This window comes from Bos mutus, chromosome 4 (assembly GCF_027580195.1).
Source record: "Bos mutus isolate GX-2022 chromosome 4, NWIPB_WYAK_1.1, whole genome shotgun sequence".
NCBI classification, from domain to species: Eukaryota; Metazoa; Chordata; class Mammalia; order Artiodactyla; family Bovidae; genus Bos; species Bos mutus.
Genome location: NC_091620.1, coordinates 53,199,289 through 53,217,876, shown reverse-complemented (window position 1 = coordinate 53,217,876; position 18,588 = coordinate 53,199,289). Strand labels below are relative to the sequence as shown.

The 18,588-nt window shown below is 46.8% G+C and overlaps 1 protein-coding gene across 5 annotated transcripts in view; it reads left to right on the top strand.

Moving 5' to 3' along the window:
- NOD1 (nucleotide binding oligomerization domain containing 1) overlaps positions 1 to 18,588 on the top strand; it is a 93,366-nt gene that overhangs the window by 51,350 nt on the left and 23,428 nt on the right. For 3 of the 5 annotated variants that reach the window (XM_070369486.1, XM_070369485.1, XM_005901399.2), the window contains 6 exons: positions 2,067 to 2,372; positions 3,639 to 3,813; positions 6,591 to 8,418; positions 11,397 to 11,480; positions 12,719 to 12,802; positions 14,222 to 14,305. In XM_070369486.1, coding sequence (XP_070225587.1) covers positions 2,172 to 2,372; positions 3,639 to 3,813; positions 6,591 to 8,418; positions 11,397 to 11,480; positions 12,719 to 12,802; positions 14,222 to 14,305 — 2,456 coding nt within the window. In that variant the 5' untranslated portion in view covers positions 2,067 to 2,171. The other 2 variants (XM_070369487.1, XM_070369488.1) reach the window with 2 other exon arrangements.

The window sequence follows — 18,588 nt, the reverse complement described above, 5'->3', positions numbered from 1 at the left end:
TAATCAGTCAGCATACTTTTAGTGGAATAGTAGCTAATCACTCATTTTTGTTCCTTCAAATTCCTTTTGATAAGAATCTCTTGCCTTTCTTGTTTAGAATGTTAGAATGTACTGTGTTTTGCTCAGTCAGGTTAAAAAAGGGAAGGGTATTGTGTGGAGTCCCGTTGAGAATCTCTGGAAGGCTTGCATTTCACAACTTGAAGGTAAAGGACAATAAAATGCAAAAATGCAAGGAAAAAATTGTGTCAAAGAGCAGGAGACTAGTTGTGGGGGAAAAATGTGAGAACCATGAGACCTGAATGTTAACAGAGGTGGGCTTGTGAAACATACATGTTTGGAACTCTTATGAGTTTTTTCTTTAAGATCAACAAAAAAATATTTAAATTTATCTCTCTGGGATATGTGGGGTTTAGAGGAAAGACTAGTTCAAGGTCTTTCTGCTTTCAAGAGTGTGATCCATTTTATATCCACAGGATGATTGGAAAATTAAGTGGCTGAGAGATCTTATTCTGGAGGGGGAAAAAAAAAGCAATCAGTACAATTCTGGGGTTGCACAGATAAACCCAAAGTATTTTCTTAATACCCAAAGAAAAGAGCTTGGACCCTACCAAGACAGGAAGTTCAGCACCTATATGAGGTTTTTGAGGATTTCCAGGGAGATGGTGTCTCCTGGTCATCCACTGCTTGGAATTCCACATTACCTCTCTTTGTCGCCCTCATTCTGTCCCACTTCACTCCAGCATGGCCATTGCCACTCCTTCATTCCCTCAGGTGCTTATATGTAACCGGTTTGGCTGGAGATATAAGGAGAGCTGGGGCAGGGCTGTGGAGAGGACTACACACAACCCAGATCAGGCAGTGATGACGGACATGCTGCTGTTGCCAGGTTCCTGGGCTCTGACTACCGCAGGAGAGCCATGACTACCGTGAATGCCTCATCCCAGATCGCTCTCTCCTCAGGGCATTTTGCTCTCTCCCACAACTCCTCGGCTCCAAATTCTGGGCCCTGTCCCCTCACAGGGTGTGTAGGAACTTATCCCTGTTAGCTAATTTGGAAAACATACATTTGCATCCTTATTCCAGTCTAGGATTGAGACATACATTTTTTCCTCCCAGACTTTAAACTTTTTATTTTGTACTGGGGTATAGCTGATTAACAATGTTGTGGTAGTTTCGGGTGAACAGTGAAGGGATTCAGCCATGCATGTCTATATGCACCCGTTCTCCCCCAAACCCCTCTCCCATCCAGGTTGGCACATAACATTGAATAGAGTTCCATGGAGGCACACTTTTTAAAAAGCAGTAGTAATTAAGAAGTTTTGCTAAACAAAAGCATTGTCTACCTCTGGTCATCTACCCCACTGATGTAACCCACAAGCAGACACAACTAAATTATGATTTTTTTTTTACTGTAATACATCTCAGATCAATATCTTAAGCACGACTCCTTCCTGCTTTTGTTGAGTTGCTCAGTCATGTCCATCTCTTTGTGACACCATGGCCTACAGCACACTAGGCTTCCCTGTCTTTCACTGTCTCCCAGAGTTTGCTCAAACTCATATCCATTGAGTCAATGATACCATCCAACCATCTCATCCTCTGTCGTCCCCTTCTCCTCCTGCCCTCAATAATTCCCAGCGTCAGGGTCTTTCCCAGTGAATTGGCTCTTTGCATCAGGTGGCCAAAGTATTGGAGCTTCAACTTCAGCATCAGTCTTTCCAGTGAATATTCAGGATTGATTTCCTTTAGAATTGACTGCTTTGATCTCCTTGTAGTCCAAGGGACTCTCAAGAGTCTTCTCCAATACCACAGTTCAAAAGCATCAATTCTTTGGTACTCAGCCTTCTTTATGGTCCAATTCTCACATCCGTACATGACTACTGGAAAAACCATAGCTTTGACCAGATGGACCTTTGTTGGCAAAGTAATGTCTCTGTTTTTTAATATGCTGTTCCTGCTCTAAGTAGAGAAATTCCAGGACCAACCAAAGAAAGGTGGGGGATTGTGGGGTGGGGAAATCTTTCCCATGGCTTTGGCTTTGTTGGTGATTTCATTTGTTTCTTCAGGCGCTGCACTGAGAGGCTGGCCCTGGATCCTGATTGCCCTTCTGCCAGAAAGACACATGCAGCCAAAGATGAATTTGGGGAAAGCAGCCACTTGCTTCTTTAACCATGGAAAAGCGCGGCCGCAGTAAGATGGAAATAGTCCCATCAGAGTCTCACTCCTTCATCAAGTTGTTGAAAGTCAACCGGGAGCATCTGGTCACTCACATCCGAAACACTCAGTGTCTGCTGGACAACTTGTTGCAGAATGACTACTTCTCCAATGAAGATGCAGAGATCGTGTGTGCCTGCCCCACGCAGCCCGACAAGGTGCTAGTGACAGGGAGGCCAGCTCTGGTGGCCAGACGGGGTGAAGAGCTTTGAGAGTTCAGTACATTGGGTGATTATTTACAGAACAGAAATTACATATTTCATTTCTGTGATCATGACACAGCAAACTCCTCCGATCCCCTCCATTCTCCTTGCTGTGTGTACTGGTTCTCAAACAACTCATTTTCCAATTCACTTTAAATTAGTGAATTCTTTAGAAAGAAAGTGAGTATGAAATGCTAGCTATGCTACCCTCTTCTGTGCTTTTTAAACCCTGGAGAGCTGCTCACTGCTGGGTACTGCTCTGAGAATGGCCCTCACTTCTGATTGAGGAATGGCTGCATTGTAGCCCAGGTCCACAGTAAAGACTGTCTTACACTTCACTGTGGGAAGTCTTCACGGCCCTTGGTTTCACTTTAACTTTGCATCATGTTCAGAAAAATAGAATGGAGGGGCCAAATCCTCCTTCTTGGGGACAGGAGTGACAGAATTCATTTGTAACATGATCTGCTGGGGCTTCCCTGGTGGCTCAGTTGGTAAAGAATCTTCCTGCAGTGCAAGAGATCCCAGTTCCATCTCTGGATCAAGAAGATCCCCTGGAGAAGGAAATGGCAACCCACTCCAGTGTTCTTCCTGGGAAATCCCATGGACAGAGGACAGAGGAGCCTGGTGGGCTGTAGTCCATGGGGCCGCAAGAGTCGGACATGACTTAGTGACTAAACCACCGGCAGCACTTTTCTGACCTGTTGGGCTCAGAAAAGACCAGGAAGGTTTCTGAGAAAAGCACAAAGAACACCGTGGTGATTTTCTCCCTTGAATTTTTAATACGACAGAAAGCTTCCTTAAGGTACACCTTACACAGGGGTCTGCTGTCCGTTTGCTCTGCGGCCCAGCACCCACCTCATTATGCCTAATGGCTGATTTTCTGCCCTCAGCTCTCATTCCCAGAGAGCAGTAGTGTTAGGTTAAGAGGGAAAAGAAGAGGTGGGAAAACGAAATTCCGGGGGTGGGCCTGACCCCAGTTGTGAGTCTGACCTTTTTATTTTTAGGTTCGTGGAAGCCTCTGTTTTCCTAGAGCCATGCAGTTTGTTTCTTGCTCAGGAGGTCCATTTCACAAATCCTGGGCCTTCAGGCTGTAGAATCTCACACTGGCTGGGTGGACAGTCAAGCTCGAGGCTATAAGAGCTCAGAGGCCTGCATGTGGGCCCCTCTGCGGGGTGGACAACCCTAGCACTGGCCCTTACCCTCCTGCTTGCGCCCCGCTAGGTCCGCAGAATTCTGGACCTGGTACAGAGCAAGGGCGAGGAGGTGTCCGAGTTCTTCCTCCATGTGATCCAGCAACTCGCAGACGCTTATGTGGATCTCAGGCCTTGGCTGTCGGAGATTGGCTTCTCCCCTTCTCCGCTCATTCAGAGCAAAGCTGTTGTCAACACTGACCCAGGTATGAGGTAGCCGCCCGGAGGCAAGGCCCCCGGGGCTTTGAAATGTTCTCTGTGCAGGCCCAGCAGGGGATAAAGGTGGGGTCTGCCTCCGCCAGCTCTGCTCTCCACCCCAGGCAGCAGGCTCTGCTGCTGTGTTCCTTTTAGAAAAAGAGAGCCGGGCCCCTGTCACCCTTGTGCAGCCCTGGGGACTGTGATTGAACTGCCTACGTGTAGCTGGTCTGGTTTATGTAAGGGTTTATGGAGGTATCGGGATGACTTGTGTTTGAACCCCTTGCTGGCTTCCTATTCTGACATATCTAGACATTTTAGCTGTTGTACAAATTCAAGGTTGTATTTTTTTCCTTCTTAAAAAATCTTTCCAAATTTAATTCTAGGCGAAGAATTCATCTATCACTCCTGACTGCCAGTCCTTATTTCCAAAACATCATGCCCAACCCGACCTTGCCCTTTAGTTAAATGATTAGTTCAGTATAGGTATTTATGATGTGCTCACCATGTGCTAAGTCTGGGGGTGCTCGATGCCAGGGGTACAGTGGGGAGCAGATCCAGATATGGTTCATGTCTTCAGGGAGCTCAGAGGTTAATGCAGGAAACTGGTAGTAACACAAATGTGTATTTGCAAATAGTGATAAGGAGCACAGCAGTCCAAGGTGCTGAGAGAGCACATAATTGGAGCCACAGTCTGGTCTGAGGACCAGGGAATCTTCTTTCCACGCCTGTGGTTGCTCCACTTTAAGACAGCTGTTGGCAATATACCAGCACCAAGCTTCCAAACTCTTGAGTTTCAAAGAATCCAGTTTGACCTTGAAAACAGAAGCATAGGATCATGTTCCAGGTGTGTATTTGGGAGAAACTAGACCCAGGGACAGAGTGTCAGGGCCGAGCTTTTGCTTCTGAGGTTCCAACACTTCAGCACCAGCCATTGCTAGCTTCTCACTCTCACTGCTCCTGCTCACCTCACTTTTGTTGTTTTTGTTGTTGCTAAGTCCTGTCCAACTCTCTGACCCCATGGACTGCAGCACACCAGGTTCCTCTGTCCTCCATTCTCTCCCATAGTTTGCTCAAATTCATGTGCATTGTGTCAGTGATGGCATCCAATCATCTCGTCCTCTGTGGCCGCCTTCTCCTCCTGCTTTCAATCTTCCCCAGCATCAGGATCTTTTCCAGTGAGTCAGATCTTCACATCAGGTGGCCAAAATATTGGAGCTTTAGCATCAGTCCTTTCAATGAATATTCAGGGTTGATTTCCTTTAGATTTACTGGTTTGATTTCCTTGCTCTCCAAGGGACTCTCAAGAGTCTTCTCCAATACCACAGTTCAAAAGCATTAATTCTTTGGCACACAGCCTTCTGTATGGTCCAGCTCTCACATCCAGTTGAATCTGTACATGACTACTGGAAAAAAACATAGCTTTGACTATACAGACCTTTGTCAGCAAAGTGATGTCTCTGCTTTTTCATATGCTGTCTAGGTTTGTTATCTTCCCCTATGAAAAAATGAAAATATTCCTTTGATGAAGAGTTTTCTAAAAGGACTTTTCTCCATTGGGCCCTTTACCTAGCTACTGTGACATATTTGCAAGTATAATTCACTCTATAATAAGCCAGATGCAAAAGGCTGCATATTGTATGAATCCATTTATAGGAAATGTCCAGAAAAGGCAAATTTATGGAGACAGAAAGCAGACCAACAGTTTCCCAGAGCCAAGGTGAGACAGAGATAGTCAGCAAATGCACTTATGATGGATATTGTACCCCTGGATTATAGCAATGTTTGCGTAAATCTGAAAATTTACTAAAAATAATTGTAAACCTGTTGTAAAAGAGGTGAATTTATAGTCTGTACATTTTCCCTTACTAAAACTTGGAAAAATAGAATTTACTTCACAAATGTTAAGCAGAGAACCAAGTTGATAGGAGAGGGTTGTAAATGAATCTGGAAATATGCACGTGGCCAATTTTTATTGTTATCATTAAAACCCCAAAAGTATTTTAAGGGAATTTATGGAATACCCTTTTTTTGCCTGGAGTAAGGCCATTTTGTAGCTTGGTTCTGCAGAGTGGCACCCACGTCCTCATGTTAAACCATGTACCCGCCTATGGGCAATCCCAGGGCTCCCCCTAGGGCATGTGCTAAGCATCAGTGATTCCCCAGGCCTCAGCTTTGGAACCAGGACTGCTGTGCTCTGTGGAGTCCTTTATTTACTCAGTTATAGTGAGGCACAGCCCCTTTGTAGTCCATATTAATATCAAACGTATCATCACAAAAAGTTTGGCATTGGGTTTTATGAGACTATTTAAGAGCAGTGTAATAAGCACACGAAGTTTTGGGACAGTTTCTTCCTCATAGTACAAGTTTCGGTGTAGACTGGCCTGAGCTGTTTGAGTGGAACACTTGGGGTGGGCTGGAGCAGCAGAGCCACGTAGCCTAGCCCTCTATTTTGAAGGGGCTTCAGCTTTTAGCTGGTGTTCAATGACGACTTGTGCAGAGGAGTAGGGAGCCTGATTCAGACACTGATCCCAGTTGGATTCTGTCCCTGCTGGCTGGCTAAATTTGAGGTCCGGCAGAGAGGGGTGGAGGCCAGAGGACCAGGGGATTCTGGAATGCTAGCTCTTTGTATTTGAGGAGTCCTTGCACCTGGACTCAGTGTCCAGGCTGTGGGTTTGTCTGTCTGTGTACTTGTTTCTCCACCTGAGACCTCCCTATTGGATACCCTTTCCACCTGTGTCTCTTTCTCATCCTTCTCCCACCTCTCACCCACCGGCTCTCCCTGCAGTGAGCGGATACAGCCAAAAGCTGCAACAGCAACTGGGCCGGGACTCCAAGTTCATTCTGTGTTATGCCCAGAAGGAGGAGCTGCTGTTGGAGCAGATGTACACGGACACGGTGGTGGAGCTGGTCAACTTCAGCAACGAGAGCCTGGGCAGCCTGGACAGCCTGGCCTGCCTCCTGGACGCATCTACGGGCGTCCTCAATGAGCAGGGTGAGATCATCTTCGTGTTTGGCGATGCAGGCATGGGCAAGTCCATGCTGCTGCAGCGGCTGCAGAGCCTCTGGGCAGCAGGCCAGCTGGACCCAGGAATCAAGTTCTTCTTCCACTTCCGCTGCCGCACCCTCAGCTGCTTCAAGAAGAGCGCGGCACTGTGTCTGCAGGACCTGCTCTTCAAGCATTACTGCTACCCAGAGCAGGACCCCGGGGAGGTTTTCGCCTTCCTGCTGCGCTTTCCCCACACGGCCCTCTTCACCTTTGACGGCCTAGACGAGCTGCACTCAGACTTCGACCTGAGCAGTGAGCCCGATACCTCCTCCCCTTGGGAGCCCGCCCACCCGCTGGCCCTGCTGGCCAGTCTGCTCAGTGGGAAGCTGCTCAAAGGGGCGCGCAAGCTGCTCACGGCCCGCACGGGCGTCGAGGTCCCACGACATCTCCTCTGGAAGAAGGTGCTCCTGCGCGGCTTCTCCCCTAGCCACCTGCGCGCCTACACCGGCAGGATGTTCCCCGAGCACGCCGTGCGCCAGCGCCTGCTGGATCAACTGGAGGCCAACCCCAACCTCTGCAGCCTGTGCGCGGTGCCCCTCTTCTGCTGGATCATCTTCCGGTGCTTCCAGCACTTCCACGACGCCTTTGAGAGCTCCCCACAGCTGCCTGATCTCACGGTGACGCTGACTGACATCTTCCTCTTGGTCACCGAGGTCCACCTGAACAGGACGCAACCCACCAGCCTGGTGCAGCAGAACACGCGGAGCCAGACGGAGACCCTCCGCGCCGGCCGGGACACCCTGTGCTCGCTGGGCCGGGTGGCTCACAGGGGCATGGAGAAGAGCCTCTTCGTCTTCAACCAGGACGAGGTGCAGGCGTCCGAGGTGCGGGAGGGGGACCTGCAGCTGGGCTTCCTTCGGACCATGCCGGAGCTGGGCCTCGGAGGGGAACAGCAGTCCTATGAGTTCTTCCACCTAACCCTCCAGGCCTTCTTTGCTGCCCTCTTTCTAGTGGTGGACGACAAGGTGGGCACTAGGGAGCTGCTCAGATTCTTCCAAGAGTGGACTCCTCCCGAGGAGGCTGTGGCCACATCCACCTGCTATCCTCCTTTTCTCCCCGTCCATTGCCTGGGGGGCCACGACCTGCATGGGGAAGACCCCTTCAAGAACAAGGATCACTTTCATTTCACCAACCTCTTCCTGTGCGGGCTGTTGTCCAAAGGCAAACAGAAACTTCTGCAGCACCTGGTGCCCACCGCTGCCCTGCGGCGAAAACGCAAGGCCCTGTGGACTCATCTGTTCGCCAGCCTGCGCTCCCACCTGAAGAGCCTGCCCCGGGTTCAGTCTGGGGGCTTCAACCAGGTGCAGGCCCTGCCCACCTTCATCTGGATGTTGCGCTGCATCTACGAGACACAGAGTGAAAAGGTGGGGCAGCTGGCGGCCAGGGGCATCTGCGCCAACTACCTCAAACTGACCTTCTGCAATGCCTGCTCGGCTGACTGCAGTGCCCTCTCCTTCGTCCTGCATCACTTGCGCAAGCGGCTGGCACTCGACCTGGACAACAACAACCTCAACGACTTCGGCGTGCGTGAACTGCAGCCATGCTTCAGCCGCCTCACTGTCATCAGGTGAAGCCACCAGGTTCAGGGAGCGGTTGGCAGGGCTGGGGCTCAGGTGACAGACCCAAGGATTAGGATCCTGGAGCTGGATTTCCTGGGTTATCCTGGGACTCATGACCACAGATCTGGAAGCATCCGGACCTTCTCTGTCTCAGGGTGAAAGTGAAAGTCGTTCAGTCCTGTCCAACTCTTTGGGACGCCATGGACTATATAGTCCATGGTATTCTCCAGGCCTTTCCCTGGAGAGTGGGTAGCCTTTCTCTTCTCCAGGGGATCTTCTCAACCCAGGGATTGAACCCAAGTCTCCCCCATTGCAGGCAGGACTGCAGCATACCAGATCTCTATTTTGGCAAATGAGGAGGCAGAGGCACGGAGAAGTCGCTCAAGGTCACGTATGGGGGCCGTGGTGGAGCCAGAATCATAAAGAACCTATCTTTTGAGATTTATGTGAGGCTCAGAGATAACCCGTGAGAAGTTCCTGACACGAAAAATCTTATAAAAGCAAAAAAATAAGATTTTGTGCTTATTAGCATTAATTTCTACCAAAAAAGCTGGCAGCCCTGAGCAGCAAAGGATCTCAGTAAAGAATGCTGACTCTTAGTTTCCTGTTTGATGGTTTAGAGGAAAGAAAAGCCAGTCAGTCTTCTTTCTTCTATTAGCATCTTGTGTTAAATATGCCTTGTAAATCTCTATGGGGGGTTTCAGTTCTCTGCTACTTGGCTCATGCATTCCTGAAGAGCAGAAGGGATTTGGAACTGATTCCAGGTACCAGTTACACCAGCACCAGAGTGTACATTGTGCAGGGATGGGTGGATGTAGGGAGCCCAAGCCTGTGCTGGCCTGGGAATTGGGACGTCTGGAATCTGTTCTCTGCGCTCTCAGCCAGCAACTCTCTGTATGTAGCCTCAGGCAACGCCACACTCTGCCTCCCCGTGCCCCTTTCATAAGGTGGAAATGCTAGACCAGTATGATGGTCCCGTAGTTTGCCTGCAAACAGCAAAAGACAAAACAGGAAGAAATGGACCACCCTAAGGAAGCATTCTGAGCTCCCTAAGGGCGTCAGTGAGGATTAGTTGTGGCTGAGAGTTAGAGAAAACTCACAATACTGGTGGACTTTCCAGGTGGTGCTAGTGGTGAAGAATGCTCCTGTCGATGCAGGAGACACAAGAGACACAGTTTCCATCCCTGGGTTGGGAAGATCCCTTGGAGTAGGAAATGGCAACCCACTCCAGTATTCATGCCTGGAAAATCCCATGGACAGAAGAGTCTGGTGGACTGTAGTCCTTGGGCCTGCAGAGAGTGGAGCATGACTGAGCACCAAGCACCACCAAAATACTGGTGGCTTAGATAAGTTATAAGCTTATTTGTTTCTCATGAAAAAGTTTAAAGGAGGGCAGTTTAGGGCTGCTATGATGTCTCCATGACCACCAGCCTTGGCTGTCTTTTGCCTTACTGCTCTGTTGTCCTCCCTATCTGACTGCCAACTCTTGGCCCAAAATGGCTGCTTCAGCTCCAGCCATTCAGTTGACGTTCTAGTCACCAAGAGGAACAAAAGGCAAAGGACAAACCCCATTCTTCTTTTGGTAAATTTATTTTATTGAATTATATTTGATTTACAATGTTGTATTCATTTCTGCTGTATAGCAAAGTGATTCATTGATTCAAAGGATTCAAAGTGATTCAGTTACATAATTTTTTCATGTTCTTTTTTCCATTATGGTTTATCACAGGATATGGAATATAGATCCCTGTGCTCTACAATAGAACCTTGTTTATCCATTATGTGTATTGATATAATACACATAATGTATTATATAATGTGTAATACAGATAATGTGTATCACAGATAATGTGATATCTGCTAATCCAAAATTCCCAATCCATCCCTACCCCATCCCACCCTTCCCCTTGGCAACCATAAATCTCTTCTCTATTTCTGTGAGTCTGTTTCACAGATAAGTTCATTTGTTTCATATTTTAGATCCCACACATAAGTGATATCATATGGTATTTGTCTCTTTCTGACATTTCATTTAGTGTGATACTCTCTAGTTGCATCATGTTGCTGCAAATGGCATTATTTCATTCTTTTTTATGGCTGAGTAGCATTCCATTGTATATGTGTACCACATCTTCTTTATTCATTTATCTGTTGATGGACATTCAGGTTGTTTCCATGTCTTGACTATTGTGAGTAGTGCTGCTCTGAACATAGTGGCATATTTTTAATTATAGTTTAGGACACATCCCATTCTTTTAAGAAAACTTATCAGCCACTGCTAATGAGAATTCTGCTTAGATTTCACTGGGCAGAAGTTAATCATGTGTGCCCAGCTAAAAAATGGGGGATTCTGTTTCTAAGGAAGCATGAATATTGGGAGTGACTAGTGGGCTCTGGGATAGTCCTGCAGTGCTTGTAAACACTGTGCCTCATCACCAAGACTAGTAACGTGAGTGGGAAGGATCCAGAGTGTCTGATATGATCATTCTGATTGGCCATGCTTCCAAATCCCATAGCCCCTTGTGAACAGTGAGAGCCACATTGACACAGATGCTATGCTATGCTAAGTCACTTCAGTCGTGTCCGACTCTGTGTGACCCCATAGACGGCAGCCACCAGGCTCCCCCGTCCCTGGGATTCTCCAGGCAAGAGCACTGGAGTGGGTCATTGACACAGAGGCCCCTGGCAAATGCAGTATATCAGAGGGGGCTGGCCACATGTGTCCTTCAGGTGTCCCTCGTAGCCATTGTGTTGAGTCATAGCTGTGCTGTAGCCTTGTCAATGGGCTGATTCTGGTGGGTTTCTTAGCCCCCATGAAGACCAGGTTCTATAGGAGCCATGTAACTGGCTACTATGGCCATTCTCTCTGGGGGCATTTATAACTGGGAAAAGCTGGGACCTATAAGCTTCAGAACCTTGTGGAATTAATGTTCTTTCACAGTGAGAAGCTGCTCTGATTCTTAAATTTCTTTACTGTTTTTTTCAGACTCAGTGTGAACCAGATCACTGACAGTGGGGTGAAGGTGCTATATGAAGAGCTGACCAAATACAAAATTCTGACATTTTTAGGGTATGTATTTCTCAAGAACACTGGGACAGCTATGTAGTAAGAATAGAGAGTAGCAGGAAATTGCCCTTCCTATGGATCACTGGATGGTTGAGACTGATGGCCCTGGACACCAGGAAAAGCATTAGTCTGGGAGCCAGGAATCCTGAGTTCTGCTTTTGGCTCAGCCAGCAGCTCACTCTTTGAGAAAGTCAGGAAATCTCACTGAACCCAGCCCTCTCATCCCCCTTGTATAATTGGGATCCTAATATAGGCATATAGTTTTACAGGTGGTGATTGAGAGATATAATGGCTGCATACCTGGGGATATGTTTTATGAATGTGAGAATACTATTTATGTGGCAGATTTCACTACCTTGGGTTCATGATCTGTTGTCCAGAATCCTTGGAGCATGACACAAATCAGGAATCACTGTTCCTACTACCAGCAGTGGCATGACCCCATTTTCGACACTTTAATATTTCTGCAGCAAAATGTAGAAACAGTCAAACCAGTTGAGATAAAGATCATGAACAGCACCACATTGGTTGTCAAAATAGTTATGAGGAAGTTTGGGTTTGGGGAGCCTTTGGGATCTTGGAGTTTGAGATGAGGGGCTGTGGGCCAGCCTGGCCAGCCCCATGGCGGCTGTGGACTCTATGAGCTGGAGCCAGCCTGTCAGCTTCTTGGGGCCTTAGTTTTCTCAGCCATCACATGAGGACACTGAAGCACTCGATCCCAGGTTGCTTTTTGGCTCTGGAGTTCCGGTGACCATGGAACACTGGAAACCTGTCTGCTTACCACTTTCAACCTTATTGTTGCTTTGGTATCAAGTGGTAAACGGACTAAAAGGTAGGCACTCAGGTGGTTCTAATGGTCAGAAAATGTTACCCCTTGAGATTATCCCTTCATCTCAAAGTGCCCCCCTGCCTACCATTTATTGAGCACTTACATGCAAGAGCTTGGAATGATCTCGTATGATCCTCATAACAATCCTGTGAGAAGCTGTAAATCTTACCCCTTGTTACAGATAGAGAAACCAAGGCACAGAGAGGCTGGGTGCATTGTCCCAGGTCATAAAGCTGGGGAAACTGGCAGTGTTGGCCTTGACCCCAGCCTGTGAGACCCCTGAGCCCCAAACTATGGTCTCCACATGCCCTTCCTTTCTCCTTTTGACCCAGACTCTGGACATCAGCAGACAGCACTTACTTTAAAAAAATAATGGGGTCATAAATTCTCATGGCCGTGCTTTCTCTCGAAGCTTATACAACAACCAAATCACCGATGTCGGAGCCAGGTACATCGCCAGAATCCTGGATGAGTGCAAAGGCCTCACACACCTGAAGTAAGTGGGGTGGGTGCAACGGGGTCTTCAGCAGCTTCTCTCGGTCACCCGTTGTTGTTCAAGCAAAGAATAAATGTCACCCTGGAGCTGCCTTCTGCTTGCCCCAGGGCCTTATAGTTCAAATCAGGACATCTGTGTGGTGAACTGTGGGTGAGGCTTAGAGTTTGGAAGGGTATGCGGAGGTCCTGAGGGGAAAGCCCTACCATGTTGGGAGCGAGAGCCTGGCATTTTGATTTCATTAACTCCTGACAGGAGAAAGGCCACAAGTGTCACCCTTTCTGGAGGTCTTTTTTCCCTGAGGAAGTTCCTCATTATCTTAGTCCATCTTGCTTTTGTAACAAAATAACATTCCCAGGTGGCACTGTAAAGAACCCGCCTGCCAATGCAGGAGACAAAAGAGACTCAGGTTTGATCCCTGGGTTGGAAAGATCCCTTGCAGGAGGGCATGGCAGCTCACTCCAGTATTCTTGCCTAGAGAATCTCATGGACAGGGGAGCCTGGTGGGCTACAGACCATAGGGTCTCAAAGAGTCAGACACAATTGAGGCAACTTAGCATGTGTGCATAAACCCTGGGGATTTCTTTCTCACGGTTTTGGGGACTGGAGAGTCTAATGTTAATGTGCCAGAAGATTAGGTGCCTGATGAGGGCCCGATTCTTGGTTCTTCAGTTCAGTCGCTCAGTCATGTCCGACTCTTTGCGACTCCATGAATTGCAGCATGCCAGGCCTCCCTGTCCATCCCCAACTCCTGGAGTTCACTCAGACCCACGTGGTGCCTTCTTACTGCGTCCTCACATGGTGGTGGAAAAGAGGGAGAGGGAACATTCTTGGACTTCACTTATAAGTCACTAATCCCATTTGTGAGGGCTGTGATGCATAACCTTATCACTTCCCAAAGGCCCCATCTCCTAGTATCCTAATATCTAGGGGTTAGGATTTCAACATATAGATTCTGGTGGGGTGAGGGAGGCAAACATTCAGGCCACAGCCATCTAGTTGCAGGCAACAGTTTGAACCTTGGCTGTGTCATAGGAAATGTCCTGCTAAAGATGTCAGAGCACCGGGCTTGGAGGAGCCCCTGGTGCTGCTCTGGTGATGGGACCCTACCCCTTGACCGTTTGCAGTTGAAGTGGGAACCATCTGGTCTGCTGATGGAAAGGAGTGATGCTCGGAGGTCATTTAAAGAATCTGAGGGAGAACTCGGATCCCTTAGTTTCTGCAGAGCTTGTGTCCCCTGGAGAGGAGTGCTGACTTACTTTCCTCAGAGCTTCAGGCCCCTTCCTGAGGGGAAGCCCAGGGAAGGCTGCTGTGGGTCCCAGGAGAAAGAGGGCCCCAGGGGGCTCTGTGCCAAGGATGAGGGTGGCTGATGCTGGAGTTCCCTCACAGCTGGAGCTGATGTGTGCATGACTCTCTCTGCAGATTGGGAAAAAACAAAATAACAAGCGAAGGAGGAAAGAGTCTCGCTCTGGCTGTGAAGAACAGCAAATCCATCTTTGAAGTTGGGTGAGTAGAGGCGAATGCCCGTGGGTGTTTGTATACGACCTGCTCTGTGTACACTAGTGTTTGCTGGCCTGTAGCTTTCCTTTTTTGCGATATTTTTGTCTGGTTTTGGTATCAAGGTGATGGTGGCTTCACAGAATGAGTTTGGGAGTTTTCCTTCCTCTACAATATTTTGGGACAGTTTCAGAAGGATAGGTGTTTACTGTTCTCTAAATGTTTGGTATAATTTGCCTATGAAGCTATCAGGTCCTGGCCTTTGTTTGCTGAGAGTTTTTCAGCACTTGCAATTGGTCTGTTCATACTTTCCATTTCTTCCTGGTTTAGTCTTGGGAGCTTATACCTTTCTAAGAATGTGTCCATTTCTTCTAGATTGTCCATTCTTTGGCATATAGTTGCTCATAGTAGTCTCTTATAATCCCTTGTATTTCTGTAGTGTTCTTGTATCTTCTTTTTCATTTCTTATTTTATTGATGTCAGCCCTCTCCCTTTATTTCTTGACTCTGGCTAAAGGTTTATCAATTTTGTTTATCTTTTCAAAGAACTAGCTTTTAGTTTCATCGACCTTTGCTATTTTGTCTTTGTTTATTTCTGCTCTGATCTTTGACTTTGGGCTCTGTTTGTTCTTTCTCTGATTGCTTTGGGTGTAAGTTTAGGTTGTTTGAGATTTTTCTAATTTCCTGAGGTAAGATTATATTGCTATAAACTTCCTTCTTAGAACGACTTTTGCTGCTTTCCATGGGTTTTCGATTGCTGTGCTTTTTGTTTTCATTTGTCTCCAGGTATTTTTTTAATTTCCTCTTTGATTTCTTCAGTGATCCATTGTTTTCTTAGTAGCATGTTGTCTGTTGTTGTTTAGTCTCTAAGTTGTGTCCAGCTCTTTTGCTTCTCCATGGACTGTAGCCCACCAGGCTTCTCTGTCTATGGGATTTCACAGGCAAGAATACTGGAGTGGGTTGCCATTTACTTCTCTAGGAGATCTTCCCAACCCAGGGATCAAACCCACGTCTCTTGCATTGGCAGGCAGGTTCTTTATCACTGAGCCACCTGGAAAGCCCAGCATATTGTTTAGCCTCCACATTTTGTGTTTTTTTACAGTTATTTTCTTTAGGTGATTTCTAATCTCATAGCTTTGTGGTTGGAAAAGATGCTTGACAGGATTTCAGTTTTATTAAATTTACTGAGGCTTGCTTTATGGCCCAGCATGTGATCAATCCTGGAGTGCTGGGGTCCAGCCCCGGCTGATCCAGGGTATTCGAAGCGGGGACAGCGTCGGCGAGGATCAGGATACAATAGCTTCAATTAGATATTAATTAAAGATATAAAGAGTAATAGAATAAGGATAGCTCAGTAGGAAAATTCAGTGGAGAAAAGAGGCTGAGTAGCTTGGTTTACGCAGGAGACCAATAAAACTTCAAGACAAGAAGCTTGCACCACGTAAGTAGGCCGCAGGCGTCCTTCCGTTCTCCCGAAGGAGAGGAGACACTGAGGCCTCCCCGGTCGGATCTTAGAAGCCCAGGCAAAGTTAGTAAGCATGGCGGGTTCTGAGCTCCAGATGGAGACTCAGCCAGAGTGAGAGAGAGAGCGACATGGGGAGACAAGTCTTTCGAGAAACTGATCCCAATTCTTTATTTTCCATGGTCTACTTTTATACACTGAGGTGTTATGCAAAAGTCACGCGGAGTCAGCAGTCCTGACTTTTATCAAAGTCAGGTGCTTCATACAAATGTATACAGAGGTCTTAGGGGTGTTACATCATCTTCTGGCCAGGGGGCCTGCTGACAATTTATGACCCTCTCCTTGTGACAACGGTCAGTCAACCAGGACACTTATTTCTCCAGGGGTGATTATTCTTAAAACAGACGCCACCCAAATAAAGTTACATTCCTATAGGGTGAGGGTGTAGTGGGTTTTAGTTAAGGAAAGAATTTACTTAGCCTAAGGTCTAACATGATTAATATCAAAGGTTAATACTTACTTCTTCTATATATTCATTACTGTGTGTAAGGGCAGGGGATATGGAGACTTAGCAACAAACATTGGCTCAACAAATGAAAAACCCTTCACCAATACAATTTCTAATCAGCCCACTATACTTATACTAATGGTTTTCTAACTTTTCTAAGGAACCTGTTTTTAGAAGGTTTAAAGCATCTCGTGCCTCTCACGGTTGGGAGGCTGTGAGCAATCACATGTGGCCGGACAAGCCTGTCAGGCAGGCCAGAGAACCTTCAGAGGAGTTTGTAGGTTAAAACACTCTGGTCACGCCCAGGAGTTTTTATTAACTGGAGCTCTAAGTTAACTCCTTCTCCGAAAGAGGTGGTGGGGGAGAGCCCCCCGTAAAGTCAGAGGTGTAGGTGAGAGCACAAAGTAGTAAAGTAGGCAGGCTCTGGTTATGGGGGTAGATGCTCGAGGATTTCCAGGGGGGACTCCTGAGGCTCGATCCCGCCTTTGCATATGTCGAGCCTCCTTCCTCATGACCTTTGCCACGGGCGGAGTGCCTCACTCTGGCCCCCAACACTGGAGAATGTTCCATGTGCACTTGAGAAGAATGTGTATCCTGCTGCTTTTGGATGGAATGCTCAATCTATGTTTCCTTATTTTCTTTCTGGATGATCTGTCCATTGATATAAGTGGGGTATTAAAGTCCCCTACCATTATTGTGGTACTGTTGATTTATCCTCTTCTGGCTGTTAGTATTTGCCTTATATATTGTGGTGCTCCTACATTTTATTTTGGGTACATATATATTTACAGTTGTTGTATTTTCTTGAAGTGATCCCTCAATCGTTATGCAGTGTCCTTCTTTGTTTCTTGTAACAGTCTTTAAAGTCCATTTTGTCTGATAGGAGTATTGCTACTCCAGCTTTCTTTTGATTTGTATTTGCATGGAATACCTTTTTCCATCCCCTTACTTTCAGTCTGTGTCCTAGATCTAAAATGGGTCCATTGTAGACTGTGTGTGTGTGTGTGTGTGTATATATGTATGTATATATGTCTTGTACCCCATTTAGCCAGTCTGTGTCTTTTGGTTGGGGCATTTAATCCATTCACATTTAAGGTAATTATCAATATATATTTTTATTGCCATTTTGTTAATGGGTTTGAATTTGTTTTTGTAGGTCTTTTTTCTTTACTTCCTCTTTTGTTCTCTTGTGACTTGATGACTAAGTGTAGTGTTGTGTTTGGATTCCTCTTTCTTTTTTTGTGTATGTATCAATTGTAGACTTTCAGTTTGTCATTACCATGAGGTTTTGATACAGCAGTCTGTATATAAACAAGATTGTTTTAAGCTTCTGATCTCTTAATTTCAAATGCATTTCCAGTATTCTGCATTTATATTCTCCTCATGGTTGCTGGTTTTGAGGTCATATTTGTGTGTGGATGATATCCTACCTTTATATATGTTTGATTATACTGGTAAGCTTTTCCCTTCATGATTTTCTTGTTTCTAGTGTGGCCTTCTTTTTTCCACCTAGAGAAGTTCCTTTAGCATTTATCGTAGAGCTGCTTTAGTGATGATGAATTCTCTTAGCTTCTGCTTGTCTGTAAAGCTTTTGATTTCTCCATCAAATCTGAATGAGAGCCTTACTGGGTAGAGCATTCTTGGTTGTAGGGTCTTCCCACTCATCACCTTAAATATATCATTCCAATCCTTCTGGCCTGCAGAGATTCTGCTGAGAATCTCTGGGTGACTATTTCCTTCCCTGTATTAGGGAAATTTTCAGCTATTATCTCTTCAGATGTGTTCTCAGGTCCTTTCTCTGTCTCGCCTCCTTCTGGGACCCCCACAATGCAAATGTTGTTGCATTTTATGTTATCCCAGAGGTCTCTTGGACCATCCTCATTTCTTTTCATCCTTTTTTCTTTATTCTGTTCTGTGCCGGTCTTCATTTTGTCTAACTTTCTGTGACTGCAGTTTCTATTCCACAGGCTGCAGGGTTATAGTCCCTTTTGCTTCTGCTGTCTGCCCCCTCATGGATGAATCTGTCTGAGAGGCTTGTGCAGGCTTCCTGGAGGGTGAGACTAGTTCCCATCCACTGGTGGGTAGAGCTGGGTCTTGTCCCTGTGGTAGGCAGAGCTGTGTCAGTGGGTGTGTTTAGTGGGCAGCTGTATGGTCAGGAAGACTTTAGGCAGCCTTTCTGCTAAGGGTGGGGCTGTGTTCCCACCTTGTTGGTTGGTGGACCCAGAGTGACCCAGCACTAGAGCCTACAGGCTATCATGTGGGGCCAGATTTTGGTGAAAAAATGGAGGCCTCCAGGAAGGCTCATGCCAATGAGTACTCCCAA